We start from the raw sequence: 22,604 nt of genomic DNA, 5'->3' as shown, positions 1-22,604 counted from the left end.
CGAGCTTGTTGAAGTGGAATGTGTTTAAGACCCTGAGCCGGGCTGAGCCGAGCCGAGCCGAGCGGGAACAACACGTCTGTGGACCAGAAAGAGAAGAACTGGCTGTCAGCTCGCATAAGAAGAGGAAAACTTGTGTTTAAAAAGGAAAAAAAAAAAAAAAAGCGTGATTGTAGCCTATGTAATTTTTATCCTCATGTGACTGTGTATTTTATGTCCTGCAAAACTTGCAAATCAGAGGTGATATTTGTAGAAAGGGAAGGGGCGATGGGTGAGTCCAGGGGCTTCTCTACGGACCGGAACATCCTCTGCTTGTTTGATGTGGACGGGACTCTGACACCACCCAGAGAGGTGAGCGCATCTGACCGACGAACCGGCAAAGCGCGCGGTTATCGAAGCAACATCCAGTTAATAACAGCTTCATTCACCTCCACTGTTCTGGTTTCACAATTTGTCTCTGATTTTCCCGATGGGAGGCGAAAGCACACTCTGTCCCACTGATCTCAAAATGCACCACTCTAAGATTTATTTATTTATTTATTTGATTTTTTTTGCTTTTCCTCTGCACAAAACATCAGAATTACATCACAGTGAAATAAGAACCTACCCATATGCTGGTCTAGACTGGTAGATTACAGGTCTGTTCAGAGTCTTGTGACTTATTTATGTCAAAATACACTTGCAGACTGTCCCGGTCTTGCCATCCCATATAAGCTTAAGGGTTTTCTTCTGTTTACATTAAAGGCAAAAGACACGTGACATGTTTGTATCACACAGCCCCATCACAAACCTAATTTTCTTAATAACAAGTAACATGTAAATTAATATCATATTAGTAATTTAACTGCAGAATATGGAAAGGTCATGTTGAATGGCTGTTTTTATAAAATGTATACAGGGAATAATAATTTCCAAACTTTTAATTATATGTAAGAGAAAAACTGTGATCAATTCATTGATGGTTTGGCTGTTCATTGAGTGATTGTTTTCCATGAGTTTTCTGTTCATTTTGTTTTACATGCACTGTTTTGGGTCAGTGCATGTAAGGTAACAGTTGGATGTGTGCAGAGCCCACCATTGCCCAGATATTACATAATAATCCGGTCTCCCCTGTGTGTAGCTCAGGCGTTTCTTCCATATGCTGGAAAATGGGCTCTATTCCAAAGCAAAAAAAAAACCCAAAGACAACACACAAAAGCAAATCCTGCTGTTATGTCCCCTCTTTTTAAAGTTGCCAAACATTTTTTTGCATGTTTAGACTTGTTTGTCTGTGCTAGAGGCTCTGTTAGTTAATCGAAAGTGATAACATGCAGTGTATTTTGTTCCCATTCCACAGAAAATTGACCCACAGCTAGATGAGTTCTTCCAAACCCTGCGGAGAAAAGTGAAAATTGGCATTGTGGGAGGGTCAGACTACTCCAAGATAGCAGAACAACTCGGGGAGGGAGATGATGGTGAGCGAGCCTTTTCCTGCCTCAACCACAGACACTTTAAAAGCTTCACATCCTTTACACCGCTTGGCCTGACATGTTTTATTGTAGCCTCTGCTTAATTGGATGCCAGACCACAGGGAGTAGTCCAGAGAGGATGGGCCCCTGGGGAAGAAAATGGGATTTAGGCCATGAGTTGACCGAAGTTATGCAGCATAATAGACACTTAATACAGAGACAACAGTGACAAAGCTTATAACAGCAGAGAGATCCTCTGTACAAACAAAGCACTTTAGACTTCCTCGTTCTTTATCTGTGTAAATAAATTCTTCTAGTTCTTCAATCAGTTTTAACTCTGGAAATCTTAGTATAGTTTGATAAACCAGCCAACATTTCCACAGGTTTTGAGTGGAACCATTCTAAACAAACAGAGAGTGCTGCACCACGTTCATCAGAGCACCCTATATGCAAATCCCAGTAGTGAATAATCTTGCTTGGTGCTGGATAATCAACTTATCAGGACAAAACCAGCAAAAACACACACGTCCGTAGCTTTCTTACTAGGGTTTATTTCAGCTGTGACATTTCCGTTACAATTACTATTCTTCTAAATCCACATAAGTCTAACGAAGAAACTGTTTAGTGAAATGATTTGTATTACTCCACCTAGCTGTAGAATGTTTTTGTAATGTGACACACCCACAGTGGTGCACACAGCAACTGTTTTTTTGTGGGAACCAAACTTCCAGGTGTCAAACCTATTTACCTATTATTGGTACCAATTTTTGATTGTAAACCCCTGAACAGTTTAAAATTATGTTCATGAATCAGAATAGCTCTCATTCCATGTTTGTAGAAAAGCACAATGTATGTCATAGATGTTGTAAGTTAATTAATGACATTATTCAGGATGCGTGGAAACTACTTTCAAACTGTTTCTACACTACTGACTTTCTCTAATGATCTTTTTTAATGATAATGATCTCTTTCTCTAATGATGATTTCTCTGATGACTACTGAAATATCTCTCACAATCATTCCATTACTTAGATCTACTTTAAAGTGAGTCCCAAACCCACCACCATAGCAGTGCCAACCCTCCAGCTGAGTTAACACACACTAGATTGGCAGGACAACAGAACAGTCTAGTTTATGAGTAAGTGTTAGGTCACAACTGGAATGTACATGTATTGTGCCTAGGGAGCCATGTGGTTTCTCATGCCAAGTATGTTAAAGGTGGCAGAGCACTCCTTCCATGCCTCATGATGTAAACTATGCCAGTTGATAATATAGAGACCACAAAATATCACCCTAAATGGACTGAAAATGTATAGCAGCTCTATTCAAAATAGGATGATAACAACTGTAACAACACACTTTTGAGAAATGACAAAATACGGTATTAAAATGGTCAGTTAAATGACTTTATTATTTAAAATTGCATACACCACATGATCACCTGGCAGCTTGTTTCAGTAGCAGGTTTTGTGATATTTAGGACCCACTTGGAGAGACAGTGATTCATGAAGTGAGTGGGAAAGAGAGATTAAAGTTTTAGAAAAGGTAGTGTTACATATAATCTGCAACCAGAGCGTTTTGTCCTTCAGATGTCAGATGTTCAGATTTGCACATTTAGCTACATTCACCTACCTGTCTTCTGGTTTGCAGTGATCCACAAGTTTGACTATGTGTTTGCTGAAAATGGGACAGTGCAGTACAAGGATGGGAAACTCCTCTCAAAACATGTAAGTGAAAAAATATAAAATTACTACACTGTAAATCCTTCCTCTTATAATTCATATATGTACTGAAAATTTGGGTTTTGTCAAGGAAGGTTTCTGATTGTATTTAGTGGATTTTGTCAAATAAAGCATCGTGAAGAAAATCTATACAAGTTAGGTCCTTTGTTTAAGAGTGAGATAAAGTACTGTATGTTATCATGCACCTGAACCTGATGGAGCACACGCTAGTGTAGGGTAAGGTATTTTATTTGTTAATGGAGATTATTATCATTTGACAGGCTATTCAGAACCAAATCGGTGAGGAGCTGCTGCAGGACCTGATCAACTTTTGCCTCAGCTACATGGGACTCATCAAGCTGCCAAAGAAAAGGTGAGACTATGACCAAAACTTACAGGACAGTGTGACTACCATTTATTTACAATAACACAGTTATTTCTTTCCTGCAGTCCTTGAATGTCACATGTATTTGTCTGTCAGTTGGGAGGGAAGATGTCTCTCTTAGAAGGAATAACATTACAACATACCTATTAAACTTTCTATTTTTGGCAGTTATATATAACCAAACTCAATTTTCTGTCTTTGTTACACCCTCTTGCCTCTACATATTTCTTTCTGTCTGCAGGGGAACATTCATTGAGTTCAGAAATGGCATGCTCAACATCTCTCCAATTGGCCGGAGCTGCACACTGGAAGAGCGAATTGAATTCTCTGAAATTGATAAGGTAAAGTAATTTGTCAGTAGTGTGATATAGTGGAGAAATTCCCTCGCATGTAATTAATGGATATTTTGCATCATATATTTTATGTTGTATCTTATTACAAAGGCAGCACTGGGAAAAAAACACTCTTTACTGATGTAGAGAGTTGGTCAATACTGCATAACATTTTCTTAATATTACAACAACAGTAGCTAAATTCAAAAGCCTAGCAAAACAAACTTACACATCAGACCAGAGACTAATGGTGGGCTGCTTTTCTATGTCATGAAACGTGTCCAGTGAAGCAGAGGCAGAGAGGTTAAACAATGCTCAGCTTTCAAGGCAGCTTAACAGGCTTTCCATTGATGGTTTAACAGAGCTAGGCGATATGAAGGAGGCTGATTGCAGCAGAGGACTAGAGGTTTAACCCCTCAACTGCTGTAGAATATCTACACAGCATGATCCACAGCAATGATCAACTTGCATATTAAGCTCTACATGAAAAATTGTGTATATTGACCAATAACATCAGGTCAGATACAAATCATGTACTATTTACAGAGTATGTTTTATTGATTTCAGGGAGGAGGTAGTGGTACAGAGTGTCACTGGGCATACACAATCATCTCAAGCACTCATTCATTCCTATTTCAATTAGGCCAATTAATGAACAATTGGTGAAGGATGAACAGGTACAGATGAGATAGCCAGGGGATTGGATGTATGTGTAGGTGTGAATGCTGGGATATGTATTTGGATATGTGGTGGTGTGTTTATTTTTGTATTTGTATTCTGTATTTTAATGTTTTAGAAAGGTCTTGTGTTTTTACACCGTGTCATTAAGTGTTGATCTATTTATTGTATTCTGTATTTTACTATTTTTTGAAGGTTTTTATGTTTTTTAATACCTGTAAAACAGCACTGCCCTTGTCCAAGACACATTTCTCCCATGGGAGACAAATAAGGAAACCTTGAACCTTGAGCTTTGACTTGAGAGACAACAACTCTGTCTTACAGACAAGACAGCGAGAGCCAATCAGACAATGCCTGTGTTTTTAAATTGCTGTGACCTCAACTAAATTTTAGCACTTTATCAACTGCCCTTTGAAAAACTACCTAACGTTTCTGTTATTACAATATCATTCCTGTTTGTTTGTTTTAATTTATTGTTATTACCTGTCTGTAAAACCTGTTTTCTTTCATGGTGTTTGCTGCTGACCTCTTGGCCAGGTCACCCTTGTAAAAGAGATCTCGATGGCAATGGGATTCTATTTGGTTAAAACAAGTAATCATGCTTGGAGTCCTAGATTGAATTAAAAGTCCATTAATGAGGTTGTTGAGTTGACCCTGACCCTTCTGTTTCTTGTCTCCATAGAGGGAAAAGATCAGGGAGAAATTTGTCGCTGCCCTTAAAGAGGAGTTTGCTGGGAAGGGACTACGATTCACTAAAGGTGAGAAGGTTGTCCATTTATGAAGTGAGATAGTCAGGTTACACATTTAGCAGGACCTTAGTCATAGACACCCACTAGTTAAAACGTGGGCATCTGCAAGACTTTTTGCTGTAATATTCTATCCAGTGACTTTAACTCTGACTCTGACCCACAAGGTGTAAATTACAGTCAGGAAATGTACTTGATCTAAATGTAGCGTAGCACTGCAGGGCTAGCTGGCATCAATGCATTTATCAGCTAGCAGCCTCACTCCCTCGATGCACAAGATAACCGCAATTTACTGGCTGACTTATATTTTAGTCTGATCACGTACTGGTTTTCTGTGCAGCAGCATTTGCACTTCAGGACTCAGGGCTGAATCCATTATTAAACAGCCTGAGTGTAAATGCTGCTATTTTATGGCCTTTTCACAACTTTATTTTTCCTTTCTTTTGGTTTCACTCCTGAAAAAATATGCACTTTTTTTCTCCAGTCTACCATTACTCTGTTTCACCTATATATGCCATCCCAGTCATGACAGATGAACGTGACCTTTCTAACACTCATGAAATGACCCACTTAACATTTTATGTCACCTCTTGTAATCTGATAGCCTCCTCTTACTTCTCATGTTCAAGGTATAAGATTCACCTGAACTTGAGTGTTTACATGGTGTTTGTGTTGTGGTGGGAGCCAGTTTTTTTCTTGACATTTGCCAACTCCATTTATAAGTTAAGTTCTGTTGCACACTGTAGCAACAGTTAAGAAAGTAGAAGAGATGCATTGAAAAGCCCAGGAGCAAGTTCAAGTCGACCAGGTCCTCTACACAGAAGTCACTGAACAGGCTGTTATCATAGATGTAGACGAGATAACTCCAACACAAACTTTACATAAGTGCACGCTTAAATCTCACATACTGAACATTTAACTGGTCTTTTATTCATACCATATTAATATGCTATACCTTAAAATACCTTAGAATCAGTGTTGATGCATTTTGTGTTTGGACCTTTCATGAATTGTTTCTCCTTTTAACATATGCATTTTCAGTAGTAGCAGTCAGACCCATAACAGTATCTTTACATTTATACCTCAAGCTTGTGTTTCACCAAGAAAAACAAGTTTATCAGTCTCCTGTCTTTGTGTGCACAGCATTCCATCATATTTACAAAACCAGCTTTGCAGCATATCTGTCTTCAGTTACTTATTTCTGACAAAAATATACCCGTGCCTCATTACTGATTGCAGTTATGTTAGACATTAATGTGCTGGGTTAAACATTATAAACAGACACATAAACATGCAGTTCATCCTCTTCCCATGGCAACATACCTGCGATATGGTTGAGAAATTTTGTTTGCTTGTGTGTTTGCTACTGATGCAGTGTGAAAACCCAGGGGAAAACTGTGTTTATGCTTTTTTGTTCTAACTATTGTCTTAGATAACATTTTTTGATTTTTTCCATATGGTGAATGTTTTACACACACGTACACACACTTCGGTGTTTTTTGTGACACGTGTTGAGTGTGACACAAACTTTGAGACTTATTTATTTTCCTTTCTCAGTGTCTATCTGTACAGACATTTCCACGGATGGTGCTGAGCTGAGCAAAGGATAATGTGTAATCCTGATATTGTTATTCGGTCCGATCTAAAGTATATATCTGTGAAAATTTGTATTGATCTGAGGGAACCTATATTCACTACACTGATAAAAGTAGGATAATAAACAATTATCCTGATATGATATGGGTTTATTTTGGTTTATTTGCCCCATTCATGGTTTAGCAATAAGGCTAAAGATGGTTTAAAACACATATCTATGCATTGTCAGCTGTTTAGCAAAAGTACAATGAGTTCATTTATCCAGGCTGGGAGATGGGTTAGCTGAAGATATATAGAAACACTGGGAGTGTTTGTAGACGAGGACTGAAGGTGTCTTGGATGGAGGCGTGTAGAGGGTGTGTGAGGAAAGCAGCCCTCTGATTGGTTGAATGCCTTCCAACCATTTCCTTTGTCACTGGCTCTTTAAAGCTTCAGCTGAGACATAAGGCATAAGGCACTAAAGATAATTGATGGTTGGAAGAGGAAGGGGGAGCAGGTTGAGGGAGCATTTGCTCGAAGCTTTTCAGCCATATTTCACAGTTCAAAGATCATTGTGGTCATTTGACCAAGGCCAAAATGTTTCTTCTTTAACGGAAGAAAACAACCACAGCTGGAATATTTTGCATGGCCTTAACTGCAACTCCATTCTTTTAGTCATAACAATTTTCTCTTAAAGGTGCAATAGAAGGATCTGTGTGTGTAGATGATACGTAACATTTTTGTTGACATTGTTGTATAATCACCAGAAAATTAGAATCATTGTGTTTCTGGTACCTGAGAATGAACCCTTATCTACAGAGGAAGCAGGTCATCTTCCACAGAATCCGCCATGCTGCAGTGGCACAAAGACAAACCAAACATAGCCTTCAGAGAGGGAATTAGTCATTTTTCACATATGTAGTCATCACTGTAGTTTTTTTTTTTTCATGCTTGGAAAAAGTGGGGGGGGGGGGGCTGAGGCAAGAGCAGTGGGTGATTTGACCATGATAACCTTTTAATTTTGCCTTTTCATCAGTATATAGAAGGTGTCAGGTTGTACTGATAGTGCTGCAAAGGAGAAGTGAAACATATTGTTCTGTTCTGTCCTACCCCCACACAGTCTACCCATTTCCAGGAACAATCACAGAGCTGCTCCCACCTAGAGACTTTATAGAAGTGCTGTACCTAAAATGTGTGACTTGATACTGTGTCTCCCTGAGGGTCAGCGGCACAATGCCAGTCATCCATAGGACACATACCTGAAAATGGTCAGTACATCATATTCTACTCGAGCCATCCTGTAAAGTCCTAGTAAAAAATAACACATATCGGGCAAAAAATGGGGCTGGATAGTATATTGAGTGAATTCTTTTGTGAATTCAAGTTTTTGCTTTGAAATTGTGAAGAATAATATCAGTGCTTTCTCTGGAGACATTGTTGCTGAACAAAAATTTGAGATGCAACCTGTTACGTTTGCTTTCATGTATTATTCATGAATCTTTTGCTACAGTCTTTGCCAACCAGTGGTGCTTTACCTTATTTTTTGACACCTTTATAAGTACTGCTTTTATGCTGTTTAATTTTTTCGCATACAATGTTTAAAGAAGTTTTATGATAAAAACATCCAGCTAAAACAGATAAAGTATTTTTTTATCCTGACCCTAAAAAAATCTACTTCTTTGGTCCTGTCACCCAGCGCTAGTGATGGTTATTCAGCTGATTGCAATCTGTAACATCACTAAACACTACAAGGTCCCAGTAAACCCTGCACACTGTTGCTTTATTTCTTCGATTAGAAATATACAAAGCACTGTTTAGTTGAAAAAGTAGAATTATTGTAAGGGCTGTTTGTAACAAGGAAAGACTGTCAAAAGGGAAGTATTTAGTTTTGTGTTCTCTCTGCTATACCTGCAGAATGAAAACTGAATTGATTTTCTTCCTCAATTGAGGAAAAAATGTAAATCTGCTTCATTCTGACTGCTAGCACTAAACACATGGACACGCTAATATCTAGTTCCTCATTTACAAGTTTAGCAAAACCAGGTTTGCCTGTTGCTGATTCTTTAGGGAAATATATGACTCTTCATCTACTAATCCCTCAGTTTGTCCACTAGCTACTTGCTAACATTATGTTTGTATCATCTTGTGTTGGACAGGTTAGCCAACTGGAGGGTTAATCAAATTGTTTTTCACTGAAAATACCAGCCATTTAACATATAAAATAGTGTGCATGATTTTTGAAATCAAAACAATAAGTTAAAATGTCCTAAAATGTCTCGTCATCAGTTGTTAGAAGAAATGTGTTGTCTCGAGCTACCGTAATATTGTTGATAATTCCTTGTCATCTTGTCCTAGGTGGTCTCATCAGCTTTGACATTTTTCCTGAGGGCTGGGACAAAAGACTGTGTCTGGAGCTGCTGGAGAGTGAGGGTCTGGACGCCATCTACTTCTTTGGCAATGAGACATCAGATGTAAGTTTGTTTCGTGTGTGCTAAGACATTTTATAAACTATGTGCCCCTTTTGTGAACAGCTAAATATTAAACCCATTTGTGACGATATATTAAGTATGTTATTCCAAAACCCATGGAAATTATTCAGCCTCTATGCTCTGGAAAGGCTCTACAACAGGTTTTGTAACCTGTCTGTGGATATTTGCATCTTTTATAAGTCAAAAGTTGACACTGAGCGATAAAGATGGTACCACTGTCTGTTTGCATAAGCCAAGGTGTTAAAGGTCAGAAGTCAGAGTTGATAAGAAGTAGAAAACATCTTCATGTTTTAACTTCTATTACTCACAAGAACAGAGGGAAAATTCTGTCCTGTGTACTAGTTTATAATTTGAGTGATTTTCTGTGTAGGGAGGAAACGACTACGAAATTTTCAATGACCCTCGGACGATTGGTTTCACGGTATATTCCCCAGAAGACACAGCGAGGCTCTGTCGAGAACTCTTCTTTGATGCTCCACCACACGAGTCCTGATGTTACAGATTGACTCCTATACCAAGTCCCTTTAACCTCAGACTCCGTCACATCGGTCACTGAAGGCGCGACAACCTGCACCTTGAGCCTATGCTTTCAGTGAACTGCTGAAAGGTACTACTACTGATGTATTAATGTGGTCACTCTAAAGAGGAAGGGACAACAGTAGGGTGATAGGATATTTGTAAAGTAAAACCCACTGCTTTTTTTTTTTTTTTTTGTAAAAAGGGACAATAAATGAAAAGGTGTTAGATGATCTGTGTTCAAGAGTTTCTTGAACTCAAGATTTGTTTGCCTGCAGTGTCACTACTGTGTTTAAAGATAACCAAAATAATAATAATTTTGAGGAAACTTGAGGGATTATTAAAGATCCTGCATTATATTAAGAGATGTAAACGCTTTTGTTTTGCACTAATGTTAACATAATTTTTTGTGAGGACTGCTGAAGGAGATGAGTGAGAGAGAGTAGTTCATTCATTTATGAATTACTTTATTTGAATTATTAGTAATATTTAAGGCACACAAGCTGTTGCTTGTTGTTTTTAGGAGCCCATTTTGAGATTGGGATGAATGAAGCATTAAAGCATAATGAATCATTCCAAGTATTGCAATGTTTTTACCGCGCTCTGAGATGGATGGAATTTACTGACGGTTTTATTGTGTGATTTCTTGAATGTGTAATGTCTGTTTTAAGTTCATTACACTGCTGGAAATGAAAGGAAACTCTTGCTCACTCTGCTTGTTTATGCTTAAGTCCTTTTTAATGTAAAAAAAGTGAAGTTTTTTTATTTACGTCTAAAATACATCCATCTCCATCTCTGGCACAGTGAAATCGTTTTAACCAGTGGATTAAGCTACTGTGGCCAAGTCACTTTACAAACTTAACAGTTAGAATAACACTATCTGTTGTAAAGCTGGCATATACTAGCTAATGTGTAAATACTCATTACTTGACTCCATGATGCTGAGCTTTTAAAATCATGTAGATGTTTTTAAAATCATTTTTAAAAATATGTCAGCCATGTTGATTCTTGTACCTTTTCATTGTTTAAAAAAAAATGCCTGCTTTACAGACTATAATTGTACAAAAAAACAAAAACAAAAAAAGCATGGCTGCAATCTCATGTCTGACTGGAAACACTCCTCCTAACTCTGAGGCTGCAGAATTCATGTGAACTTAAGGGAGAGAGAACTGGCAGTGAATGTGTCCTGAGTGTAATTGCACATGGTCATGTTTTTCAGTCTTGTATGATTAAAATATTATATTTTGTTTCCATTCATTGTAATAAAGCTTTTGATATCATATTACTGACCTTAACTTGTGGCTGTGTTTCTTTTCCTTTTGGACCAAAGTATACTTTGATTTTAGAAATACCCTTTTTAGATATGAAGCAAATGATATGGGATGCTGTAAATCACTGTCAAACACTCATATTCAGCAGGTTCTCTAAATGAGTATGAACACAGGTCAATGCTCGTGTCTTTTCTTGTGGTACCACTGGGAGTCACCAGAAATCTTCAAACATACAGCTTCAAACTGAAAAAACAATTATTTGTGTTTTGTTAGAATTCAAGGTCTTACACTGAGACACTTTATCAGGACAAACTCTCAATTCTCCACACTGTACAAGAACTAATAAATAAACAGTCTCTTTCAGATGTGTGAATCATAAAATGCTTTAATGTTCCTTCAAGGCTCTGTTTAAGTAATCATGGGAATCACCACCACAGTGGCTTGTCCACAAAACAAAGTGCTAAATCTGATGTGACAGAAATTAACAAAAACTTACAATTAATAGAGATGGGCAGTGACACAAACAGACAATATAAGACAGAGATTCTATGGAAAGGTTATAATATAAAAAAGACATACAGTACAGTTTGTAACTGAGCATAACCTGAATAACCATGGTCTCAATGGCACAAACTATGAAATCATATAGTTCATCATCACTTTGATTCTCTCAATAAATCACAACCATGTACAGTGATTTTGTAATCATAGAAAATGAGGTTTAGATTTTTTTTTTTCCAAAGCTCCATACAATTTAAATCAACAGTTTTCCAACATGTCTGCTAACTGAGTTAAACCTTACACTGAGGTCTGCAGTGCAGTAACAGTTCTCATTGTGGGTGTTAAAAATCTTTAAGTGCAAGTCTTGACTGTATTGAGAATATAGAGCGTGGAATCAAAGGACACACACAAATCTAAAGAAATCATCAAATAAATAACAAATAAATAACCACAATCAAGACAATACGATGACATGAATTTAACTTTTTTCCGTTTTTTGTTTTCTGGGACGTGAAGCATCCATGCTTGATTTACTGTGTTTTGTTTGCTTCAGTCCTTCGCGCTTCAACATAGATTCACTTCTGAGTTTCTAACCTGTTCTTCCTAATCTTCAGGACATTCCCTTCTCCATTTCAAAATATGACTTCCTCTTTCTTTACCATTTTAGGTGATGTTTCAAAACTGGTGGCTTTAAACCCAAAAGTAGGTCATGAGATCGAGTTTCTAATGTACAACTACAGCAGTATGACAATTTTGTAATCACCTCAAATACCCTCCATCTTCATCACCATAACTACTTTCTTTTACATCCTGTATCTCTCTTGCTGAATTCAAAATCTTTTTTCCAAAGTCTGCACTTAATGTAAAAAAAAAAAAAAAATGCTAAGATAAGTCATCTGCCCGCTGCTTGAACTCAGCATGTGATCCTGGAAACTCTAGACAAGTAAACAAGTGCAGGACAGCTGCAAAGATGTAGAAGTAAAACTGAATTCAGCCTTTTGTCTTATGTCAATCTTTTTCTATCAGCAGTCATGTCTTAGCTGCAGTTCTGCACCACAGCTATGTTTACATTTTCCCAACAATTTGTTCTTTACACAGCTGATCACCATGAAATAATAGGCCCTTAGGCTCTATCTGGTTCAGTAGCCAGTATGCGCTGGTCTCTTAACACTCAAATCAGACTTGTATTATTGCTGTTGAAATAGAAATTAGTACAACTAATTAGGTTTTTCACTCACAATCAATAAAAGGCCAGTTTCACATGTACACAAAATTATCAGTGTTGTCATTTTTAATCTGTGTACATGGGCACACACTGAAAATCTTGCTGTGCAGGTAAAACATGCTTTTAAAGGATTTGAGCTCAGAATGAAAGTTATCAGTCCCCATGGCTCATTTACCCCCCCACCCCCCCTGCCCAGGGTGACCCTCCAGGTCCGAAGCTCAGGCCTACGAGCTGATGATCTGCCCGGACCAGGTCTCGTGTTTCGTCCCTGGGTTGAGATGTGTGATCTTCACTTCCACTGCCTGCACCTTCAAGTTCTTGGGTGGGACGCGGCACACTTTGTACGTGACCTCGTCTCCCTCAACTGGGACATACTCTCCTTCAATGCTGGAACAGAGCAAGATGATGATGATAAGGAAATGTGATGACTTTTGTTTGATGCTATCCTGTCATTAGCTTTTAAAAGTGTATTAAATGTGTGAACACAGGAAATGTAATCTACATATTAGACACAAACAAGAAGTAACACCATTTTTTTCTGTCATTTTACAGAAAAGGAAAACAGCTACCCTACTTGGCTGCAAAGTTAAAAAGAATAGTTCAGGCACTTCAGTAATCTTCTGAACCACTTTATCCTTGAGAAGGTTGCTGGGGTGTTGGACCTATCCTAGCTACCTATGTGCAAAGGCAGGGTACATCCTGTACGTGTTGCCAGTTCAGTTCTGGGCAATTTTATCTTAACCATTTAACGCATGTCTTTAGATGGTGGGAGGAAGTCAGGGTACCCAGAGAGAACCCATGTAAACACAGGGAGAACATGCAAACTCCACACAGAAAGGTCCCTGGTGCTGGAATTGAACCCAGGACCTTCTTGCTGTGAGGCGACAGTGCTATCCACTGCATCACCTTGCCACCCTCCAGCACTTCAAAAGTCAAAAAAATCTGGACATTTACAAATTGTGTCGTTTGTCCACAAACTGAACAGAAAAATGTAATATGCTGCAACAAATGCATGTGTTGGGAACATGGTTTAGAGGAGCAGTCAGTCCATCAAAAACAAACCACCTCCTTAAAGATATTTAACCCTTCAAGACCTAGAACTATTTTTGTGGCAACTTCTAATTGAATTTTTCTCTAAATTTAACCTTTCTTAAGGGATTTATTGCCATCAGTTATATATTACCTCTGCAGTTTTGCATTTGAACAGTGAACAACAGGTATTATCCTGTGTTTAATTCACTGACTGCGTAGATGTTCAAAAAGCTGAGTTAATTCAAAGGTTATTGTACGAGAGCAGATAAAACTAAAAACACTGACTTTTTCAGCAAAATATTTAATCAAATGAACATCAAAAGAAGTGTCTACAACCACTGACATTTGCCAAACTAGATGGGACTGACTGATGAATCAATGTTGCAGAAAATGATGATGTTACCATGTTCACTACAAAGACTGATTGTCCAAATAATACACATCCAGTGCCAATGAAAAGCTGGGAAATTGCATGGTACCTAAATTATTTACATGTATGACAGGATTAATGGTTCAAAAGTTACCAAAATGTATATTTCAGTATTGGCCATAGACAACTGTTTAGGTCTTTGAAGATCAAACTCTTAAAAAGGACTGAATTATAGTTATAATGTAGGGCACAGAGCAAGTAAAATAATACAAACTGATAAGGATAACTTTACAAGATAGCTATTATTATATCAACATAATGCTACATAGTAATTTTGCTAATGTTGACAGGTAGAGAAAGTGAGGAATGGACTATGAGAATTATGTTGTACAAATATAAGACACTGGTTGCTATTTACAAAGATCTAGTCCATAACAAAATTAGAAAAGACTTATGAATAATGTGAAGCAAATGTAATTGTATATTTTATACATCGCCTCAGTATTTGTTGGGTTTGGGTTTATGTGTGTATGTCAAATAAAAAAATCAGTTCCAAAAAAAAAAAAAAACACCAAAAGAAGAGTAAATTCATTCTAAAGTGGTGAAACATGATGGACAAGCCAGTCCCTCTGTAAAAAATAAACAGGTCATTCTGAGGTAACAAAAAGAAAATAGAGCTTATTTTTTCTTGAATATATATATATACTAATGGAAACATGATTATGAATATTGTATTCAGTTTCAGAAATTAGATCCATCCATCCTTCTATCAACTGCTTATCCAAGTCTGGGTCACAGGGGCAGCACCATAAGTAGAAATTAGATCTAAATCCTAAGTCTTCCTAAATCTTACACTCTCCTGTAACACATACTGTGCCATTATCATGAGCATAATGTTATGAGCATTTGCACATCATGGCAATTAAAAGCAACTGTAGATGGATGTAACCTGGCTGTCAGTTTCTGGCATGAGCCCAGTTCTCCTGCCAAACAGCATTTACTCAGTGTAATACACTGACCATGGATAAGTAGCTAAAAAAAAAAAAGGAATAACCCTTTAAAAACACACATGAGAGTGAAATTCTTTCCTCTAATTCATAGCAAAAAAGTGATTACACATGTTAGACAGATATCTGGTAGAGCATTGAGCATTTGAGGAAACATAACTATTGGATAAATGTCACACTTTTTTCCATGATGCAAATATTTGTCCACAAAATAAATAGAATTTTCCTGTATAACCTGTTTTGAGAATTTACTTTTGCTGAGGCTCTAGTACTGTTTGACCTAAATACAATAAAAAAACAGAGGAGCCACTGCACTTTTCACTTATTGCAGGTATCACAATGTCCTAGGAGAGTTAAAACAGCTTCCTTCCTTCCTTCCTTCCTTCCAGTTCTCTCTGAACAAACCATGCACACACAGTGTTGTTTGCTGAGTTTCTGCAGCCACATTAGTTGACACTGCAGATTTGCAGTAAGTTTGTATCACCATGTGTAGCGACAGCATTTGCAGGTGAGAAATAGTGTTTAATGTTATCAACACTCACTCTGAGATGTGAACAAAGATGTCGTCACCACCGTGGGAGGGCCGGATAAAGCCGTGACCCTGTGACCTGGAGAAGTTTTTACACACACCCTTGAACACTGGACCTGAGTGAGCACGTACTGTCCTGCAGACAAAGAGACAGTAGTTTAAAGACACTCCATATGACTTGTGAGTGAGTTACTATCATAGCAGCTATATAGAAGTATGAAGAGACAAAGGAAGAGGGAAGTGAAAGGAAAGAGAGGAGGATTCACAAAGGAGCTGAGGAAGCAAGATGAACAAATCAACTCCTACACACTGTCTCATAATGTCACAACATAACGGCAGCAGAGATGAGAGCACTAATCTGCTGACTCACAATGTAACACGGTGTAAACAGTACTCAACAGTATTTAACATTTCTCCATGAGTAGCCACGGTCTGCAAACCAGACATGATATAGCAACATGTCAGATGTTATTACACGATGAAAGTAGACGCACATTTAACACTGTCTCTAATCATTTCAGTACTGGTCCACTTACGCTGAGTAGGTACGGGTGCGTTTGGTTGGCAGTGGGCTGGGCAGATCCCGGGGCAGAGGTTCCTCTGCTCCTTCCTTCCACACACGACTCCCCTCTCTCAGAAAGGGGAAAGAGAGCGTCAGTGAGGAGTTTGGGGAACGCAGGGGGGTCTCAGAAGGCGACGTGAGGCTGGGGTCTGCCATATTAGATGAGATGAGGACAACAGGTGAGGGCAGCGTGGGCAAAGTGACTTTATTCTTCTTCTCAGACGGATGCTGCAACCACTCTTCGAGCTGCTGGGTTGCTGGTGAGCTGCCGACACCGTCTGCTTGAAGAGGAATGCCTCAATGTGCGACAAAGGCTCAGCGGATATCCAGGTCAACGCTGTCGCTTCAAGTATGTCAGGAAGACTTGCTGTGAGGAGAGGGACCACAGGGACAGACAGAAGTAGGATCAAGGAGTTATCAAATAGCTTTAGACCTGATGAAAGGGGGGGAAATCACTGAATATCTATTCAAACCAGAAACCTTGATCCCAGAAAGGTTTAGCTAAGGCTTAAATTTCATGTAGAAATGTGATATTCTTTTCTATTACTAAAATAGAGACAAGTGACAAATGAAAGGAGAAACCTGATTGGAGTGGTCTCATGCAGAACGACACTGTGCCTATCCACAGGGCATGAGGGCTCACTGAGTGGTTTGATGAAAATTATGTCAATCATCAGTTACGACCTTCACAGTCACCATATCTCAATTCAACCCAACAGCATCCATGGAAAATTTTTCACAGATGTGCTAGACACCACCCCTCGCCACCATAATAAAAAGACCAAATATGGAAATATTTTGCTAGAATAATGCTCATCCATGCCATGGAGCACTGATGCTGTTCTAGTGGCAAGTAGTGACCAACACCTTCTTAGGACACTTAACATAAACTTCTCATCCTCAAAAGATGAGAGGTTGGATATCTGTGTGTGTCCATTTAGGCTGAATCCCAATTCACCCCTTGGCCCTCCCCTTTACCCCTACCACTCTGTTTTGTGCATACACGTGGAGGGGTAGTGTTGTCCTAATTCTCAATTAGACGGAGGGGAAGGGCTAAGGCGGAGGGCTGTATAACTCTCGAAATGGAGAGTTTCCAGGACCATGCTACGAGCGGAGGGGTAGGAGAAATTTCCCATAATTCTGTTCAAATCATTGGCAAGATGGAGGTAAACACAGCAAAAAGTGCAGCAGTGTGATAAAAGAAACGCACAAATGTATGTATTTTCTTCGTAAACAATTTAATCATTTGATTGACCGTTTAATGCTGTTTCAATGTGTTATAGATTGGATATCTGCAGTTTATAGTTGATAGCCACAAAAATGTGACCAAAGCCCATGCAACAGAGATGGTTACAGCTACTGTCGGCATGGTGAATACTTTCGGAAACAAAATTGTTGCGTCTGTTAATAGCAGCTTTAATGACTGCTGATGACGTAACAGGTCGTGAAGGGTTGTCCCATTTCCTGGGGGAATATTTCAGCCTCTATCCCTTGCAGCTCTTTGTCAAGGGGCAGTGCCAAGTGCAAGGGCCAAGGGGTAGGGGTAAGGGGGAGGGCTAATGGGTGAATTGGGATCGGGCCTTAACTAATCACTTTTAGGATTTTGAATTGAAACACATTATGCAGGTCTATCATTGTATTATGTAGTACTAATAATAATAATTATGGATTGGATTCATTTAGCACCTTTCTAGACACTTGAAATGCTTTACACTGAATCTATTATTCACTCACTCCACAGTCACACACTGGTGGTGTAAGCTACATCTGGGCCAGACTGATGGAACAAAGGCTGCCATTCCACACCAACCACCACCGAATATTCATACACCAGTGAGAGTGACACAAGAGGCAAGGTAGGTGAAGACACAATGGCACACAACTGGGATGGAGTAGGATTTGAACCGCCAACGCTCTGATTACTGGACAAGCTGCTCTACCTGCTGAGCCATAGCCACCCAATGTAGCTATAATATATATATAAATAAATAAATAAATAAATACATATATAAATAAATAAATATAAATATATATATACATATATATATATATAATTTTTTTTTTCCCCCTCTATCTCCTCTTTCAGCCCTCACATTAAAAAAATAAATAAATAAATAAATAAATAAATAAATATATATATATATATATATATATATATATATATATATATATATATATATATATATATATATATATATATGTATATATATATATATATATTTTTTTTTTTTTTTTTTTTTTTTCCCTCTATCTCCTCTTTCAGCCCTTGGTATTTCTTGAGCTTCTCATGCTCTTTCTTTCTGATGTTGCTATCACTTGGGATTGCTACATCTATCACTACCACTGTCTTCTGATGTTTATCCACCACCACTATGTCAGGCTGATTGGCCATCACCATCTTGTCGGTCTGGATCTGGAAGTCCCACAGGATCTTGGCCTGTTTGTTCTCTATCACCTTTGGGGGTGTCTCCCATCTGGACCCTGGGACCTCCAGTCCATACTCTGTACAGATGTTCCTGTACACTATGCCCACTACCTGGTTATGCCGTTTAATGTATGCCTTGCCTGCCAGCATCTTACACCCTGCTGTGATGTGCTGGACTGTCTCAGGGGCTTCTCTACATGGCCTACACCTGGGGTCTTGTCTGGTGTGGTAGACCCTGGCCTCTATTGCTGGTGTTCAGGGCCTGTTCTTGTGCAGCCATGAGTAGTGCCTCTGTGTTGTCTTTCAGTCCAGCTTTTTCCAGCCACTGATATATTTTCTCGATATCAGCCACTTCCTCAATTTGCCAGTGTTAAATGCCATGCAAGGGCTTGTCCTTCCATGATAGCCCCTCAGGCTCCTCATCCTTACTGGGCTTTTGTTGCCTGAGGCATTCACTTGTAGCTATGATATATATATATATATATATATATATATATATATATATATATATATATATATATATATATATATATATATATATATGTCACAGTAGAGATTGAAATCCAGTAGGATTCGTAATCCTACTAGGACAGATAGGAATTTTAGTTTGTCCTAGGACAAACTGAAATCCTACAAGAAATTAGGATCTGAAGATTAACCCTAACCCTAACCCTAACCCCCTAACCCCCCCCCCCCCCCCCCCCCCCCCCAACCCCCCCTAACCCTAACCCAACCCTAACCCTAACCCCAGGACAGATAGGATTTCAGTTTGTCCTAGGACAAACTAAAATTTCAGTTAGGATTTGTAATCCTACTAGGACAGATAGGAATTTTAGTTTGTCCTAGGACAAACTAAAATTCCTATCTAATTCCTATCTGTCCTAGTAGGATTACGAATCCTACTGGATTTCAATCTCTACTGTGATATATATATATGTTTATTCACGTCTTTTAAGACTTTATGACTTTATGACTGCAGTTGACTTTTAGTTCAATGTGCAATACTTTTGTTTGTATGTAGCCTATGTGCACCTATAATCATGTCTTAAACCTAATGCATACCTGCCTGTTTGACTGGCAAAAAAGATTCTTGCTCTCACTAAGTCTTTCCTATAAATAAACTGCCTACACTATAATCACAGCCTTGCTAGAAAGAGGTAAAACACACTTATACAGTGACATAAATTTGGTCACTTTGTCTGTATTCCATCACAGTGGGTTAGAAATGAAGCAATTAAGTGTGGACTTTCAGCTTTAATTAAAGTGGTTTAACGAAAACATTTTTACAAACCATTAAGGGATTAAAACCACTTAAAACAAAGTCCCTCCATTTTCAGACTTACAAGCAGCTTCATGCCCAGATATTTCCTGTTCCCTGGTTATTGTATGACAAATGAAGCAGGTAAAAGATCTGGACTTAATTTTAGATGTTCATTTTGCATTTGGTAGCTCAGTGGAATTCTCAATGTGAGGTCAATAGAGGTGTTAATGCAAGGGAAGGAAGCCGTCATTCGGATTAAAACTATATGACCAAATTAAAAATATAACAGTGAGGTGAAAAAATTTAACTTTGCTAGATTTCTTAAAAATAAAGTCAATAGCTTTTGGTTTAATTCTTTTTTTAGTGTAGTATTGTTTTTGTTGTAGTTGTGTATTTTTGCCCTGTCTTATCTGCTTTATATTCTTGTAAAGCACTTTGTAACTTTGCTTGGAAAAGTGTTATGTAAATAAAGTGATGTTGTAGTAATTCTTATGGTTAGTTTTAGTCTTAGTCTTATTATTTTACAGGTTGCAAAAGAAAATTAAGAAATGGCAGCAGGGTGAACAAGGAACATTGATTTCATAATTAAACTATTATTATTATTATTATTATTATTATTATTATTATTATTATTATTATTATTATTAGGCTATTCGTGCAGTCACTACTGTGGAATACTGGACACCATACTATTGATTTTACTCAACACATTTTATATCTCATATTTAGAGACAGGCTCCCTGTATTTATTTGTGGGTCGGTGTCTTACGTTTTACGTGCCCACACCTCTAATGACGTAGCAGGGTACCGGGGCCCCGCACGTAGCGTGACGTGACGTCAGAACAGCTGCAGCCTCTTGACGTCAGTGTCCCGTTCCCAAATGAACAGTGACACATCCTGTAGCATCAGCCTCTACTACTGCAATAAACACACACTACAGTTCTACTATTGACCGCAGTACAGCAAAACACAACAAATACACAACAAATTCACATGAAACGCAGGTTTAAATCCAGGATTATTATCATTATCAATAGACGGTTGTTTTTAAAAGTGAGCAGCTGTGCGTGAACTAAAACATGACGTTCCACTGAGACCAGATCAGCAGCAGGACAACATCTGGATGTGCAATGCAGATATGAGAAATGAAATTAAGAGGAGGGTCATGGATCCTATGGCCGGGGTCGGGAACTCCATGTCCCATGACCACGAAAGGCTAAACGCTGTCTGTGTGTGTGTGTGTGTGTGTGTGTGTGTGTGTGTGTGTGTGTGTGTGTGTGTGTGTGTGTGTGTGTGTGTGTGTTTTCGTAAATGGAGTTTGTCCCGAGAACTAAATTAATTCATCCACCTTTTCCTCAAAATGTCAATATGCGGATAAAAATGTCATGTCTGTGCATTTTTTTTATGTTTTAATAATGAACTATGAATAAAAATCAGTTTACAGTTGCGGATCTTTGCAGGTTCTTTGAAAAATGGGAAGAAATCAGGAAAAAGCAAAGAGTGATGTTAGACAATAACTTGGACAACAGGAGGGTGACAGGTCCGTCGATCAGATCACATCAGACCAGATCAGATCAGATCCCACTGTAATACCCTGACATCTGATACATGGAATCTGTCCCTTTCCCGTATCATGTGCGGTCTTTCAGGCATGCAAAGCATACATTGTCCCAACCCCAAAACAAAGCCACACGCACACACTCTCCCTGCAGCCGCTTCCACATGCGAAATATTCACAGAAATGTTACTTACTGCATCGGCTGGGTTGGAAGGATGAGGACGATCAGAGTATGCGAGTGTGTGTGTTTTAAGGCGGTGTGTATTATATAACGCGTATTTAAATAAATAAGTATAAATCCGCGTAGACCGACGGAAAACCCTGATGTGACGGTGTGAGGGGCTGCTGAGTCTGCGCAGCTGGCGGAGATTCCGATGGCGTGATGCGACCCGATGTGTGTGTGTGTGTGTGTGTGTGTGTGTGTGTGTGTGTGTGTGTGTGTGTGTGTGTGTAAAAAAAATTGTCTACATTCCTCGCCATGCAATCTGTAGAGGGAACAGTGTGCTCTGTGTTGAGCATTTCTTTTTACACGGAGCTTCCCATTGTCTCTAATGTGATTTGATCAGGATTAAGATGCTGCATTCTTTTTCAGCTGTCTTTCCTCTTGTGATAAAGCTTGGAATTTACTTATAGTTCAGTTAGGCAGGCATATGTTCAAATAAAACATATCAAATAATTATAGAGCTTAAAGAGACCCGAGTGCAGCTAAATATACGTTTATTTCCATTATATTCTCTATTTCTTTATCTATTCTTTATATGCACTATATGTGTAGATATACTTTTGCATTAAAAGTCTAACAGTCTAAACAAATATCATGTGGCCATGCAGTTGTCACATGAAACAGCCCACTACATTTGTGATTGCACAATAAACAAGTGCATGTGAGCTGCAAACTCATCCGGATAGCATTTCCATAAAAGCAAAGGGCAGATGTGTTATAAACAAGCAGGACACCGCCCTTCACTGTCCTTCA

At 38.5% G+C, this 22,604-nt stretch overlaps 2 protein-coding genes across 4 annotated transcripts; one reads left to right on the top strand and one right to left on the bottom strand.

The window, feature by feature from the left end:
* On the top strand, positions 1–11,176 carry pmm1 (phosphomannomutase 1). Of its 3 annotated transcripts, none has more exons than XR_003936042.1 (9): positions 1–348; positions 1,334–1,451; positions 3,096–3,172; positions 3,448–3,539; positions 3,793–3,892; positions 5,244–5,319; positions 9,238–9,353; positions 9,742–10,329; positions 10,371–11,176. XR_003936042.1 is itself a non-coding variant. In XM_030141135.1 (8 exons), exons 1-8 carry the CDS (start codon positions 211–213, stop codon positions 9,862–9,864), a joined length of 840 nt encoding a protein of 279 aa, XP_029996995.1. In that variant the 5' UTR covers positions 1–210; the 3' UTR covers positions 9,865–11,176. The 3 variants fall into 3 exon arrangements, 1 of the variants encoding a protein (XP_029996995.1); XR_003936043.1 differs by having other exon boundaries at positions 9,742–10,332; XM_030141135.1 differs by having other exon boundaries at positions 9,742–11,176.
* Positions 11,177–11,523: 347 nt separating this feature from the next.
* csdc2b (cold shock domain containing C2, RNA binding b) lies at positions 11,524–21,996 on the bottom strand. Its single transcript, XM_030141136.1, has 4 exons — positions 21,823–21,996; positions 16,359–16,751; positions 15,836–15,958; positions 11,524–13,271 (listed from the first exon to the last, which is right to left on the bottom strand). The coding sequence occupies exons 2-4, from the start codon at positions 16,538–16,540 to the stop codon at positions 13,109–13,111; spliced, it is 468 nt and encodes a 155-aa protein (XP_029996996.1). The 5' UTR covers positions 16,541–16,751; positions 21,823–21,996; the 3' UTR covers positions 11,524–13,108.
* Positions 21,997–22,604: the final 608 nt, after the last annotated feature.

This window comes from Sphaeramia orbicularis, chromosome 8, assembly GCF_902148855.1.
Source record: "Sphaeramia orbicularis chromosome 8, fSphaOr1.1, whole genome shotgun sequence".
In the NCBI taxonomy this organism is placed as follows: domain Eukaryota; kingdom Metazoa; phylum Chordata; class Actinopteri; order Kurtiformes; family Apogonidae; genus Sphaeramia; species Sphaeramia orbicularis.
The sequence above is the reverse complement of the archived record's forward strand: the minus strand, read 5'-3'. Positions and strand labels throughout refer to the sequence as shown.

Coding starts and splice junctions, on each gene's coding strand:
- pmm1 (XM_030141135.1), top strand. CDS start 211: ATGTCCTGCAAAACTTGCAAATCAGAGGTGATATTTGTAGAAAGGGAA. Junction 3,893..5,243: donor AATTCTCTGAAATTGATAAG/GTAAAGTAATTT, acceptor TTGTCTCCATAG/AGGGAAAAGATCAGGGAGAA. Junction 5,320..9,237: donor GGGACTACGATTCACTAAAG/GTGAGAAGGTTG, acceptor ATCTTGTCCTAG/GTGGTCTCATCAGCTTTGAC.
- csdc2b (XM_030141136.1), bottom strand. CDS start 16,540: ATGGCAGACCCCAGCCTCACGTCGCCTTCTGAGACCCCCCTGCGTTCC. Junction 15,959..16,358: donor CGCACCCGTACCTACTCAGC/GTAAGTGGACCA, acceptor CTTTGTCTGCAG/GACAGTACGTGCTCACTCAG. Junction 13,272..15,835: donor ATCTTTGTTCACATCTCAGA/GTGAGTGTTGAT, acceptor GCTCTGTTCCAG/CATTGAAGGAGAGTATGTCC.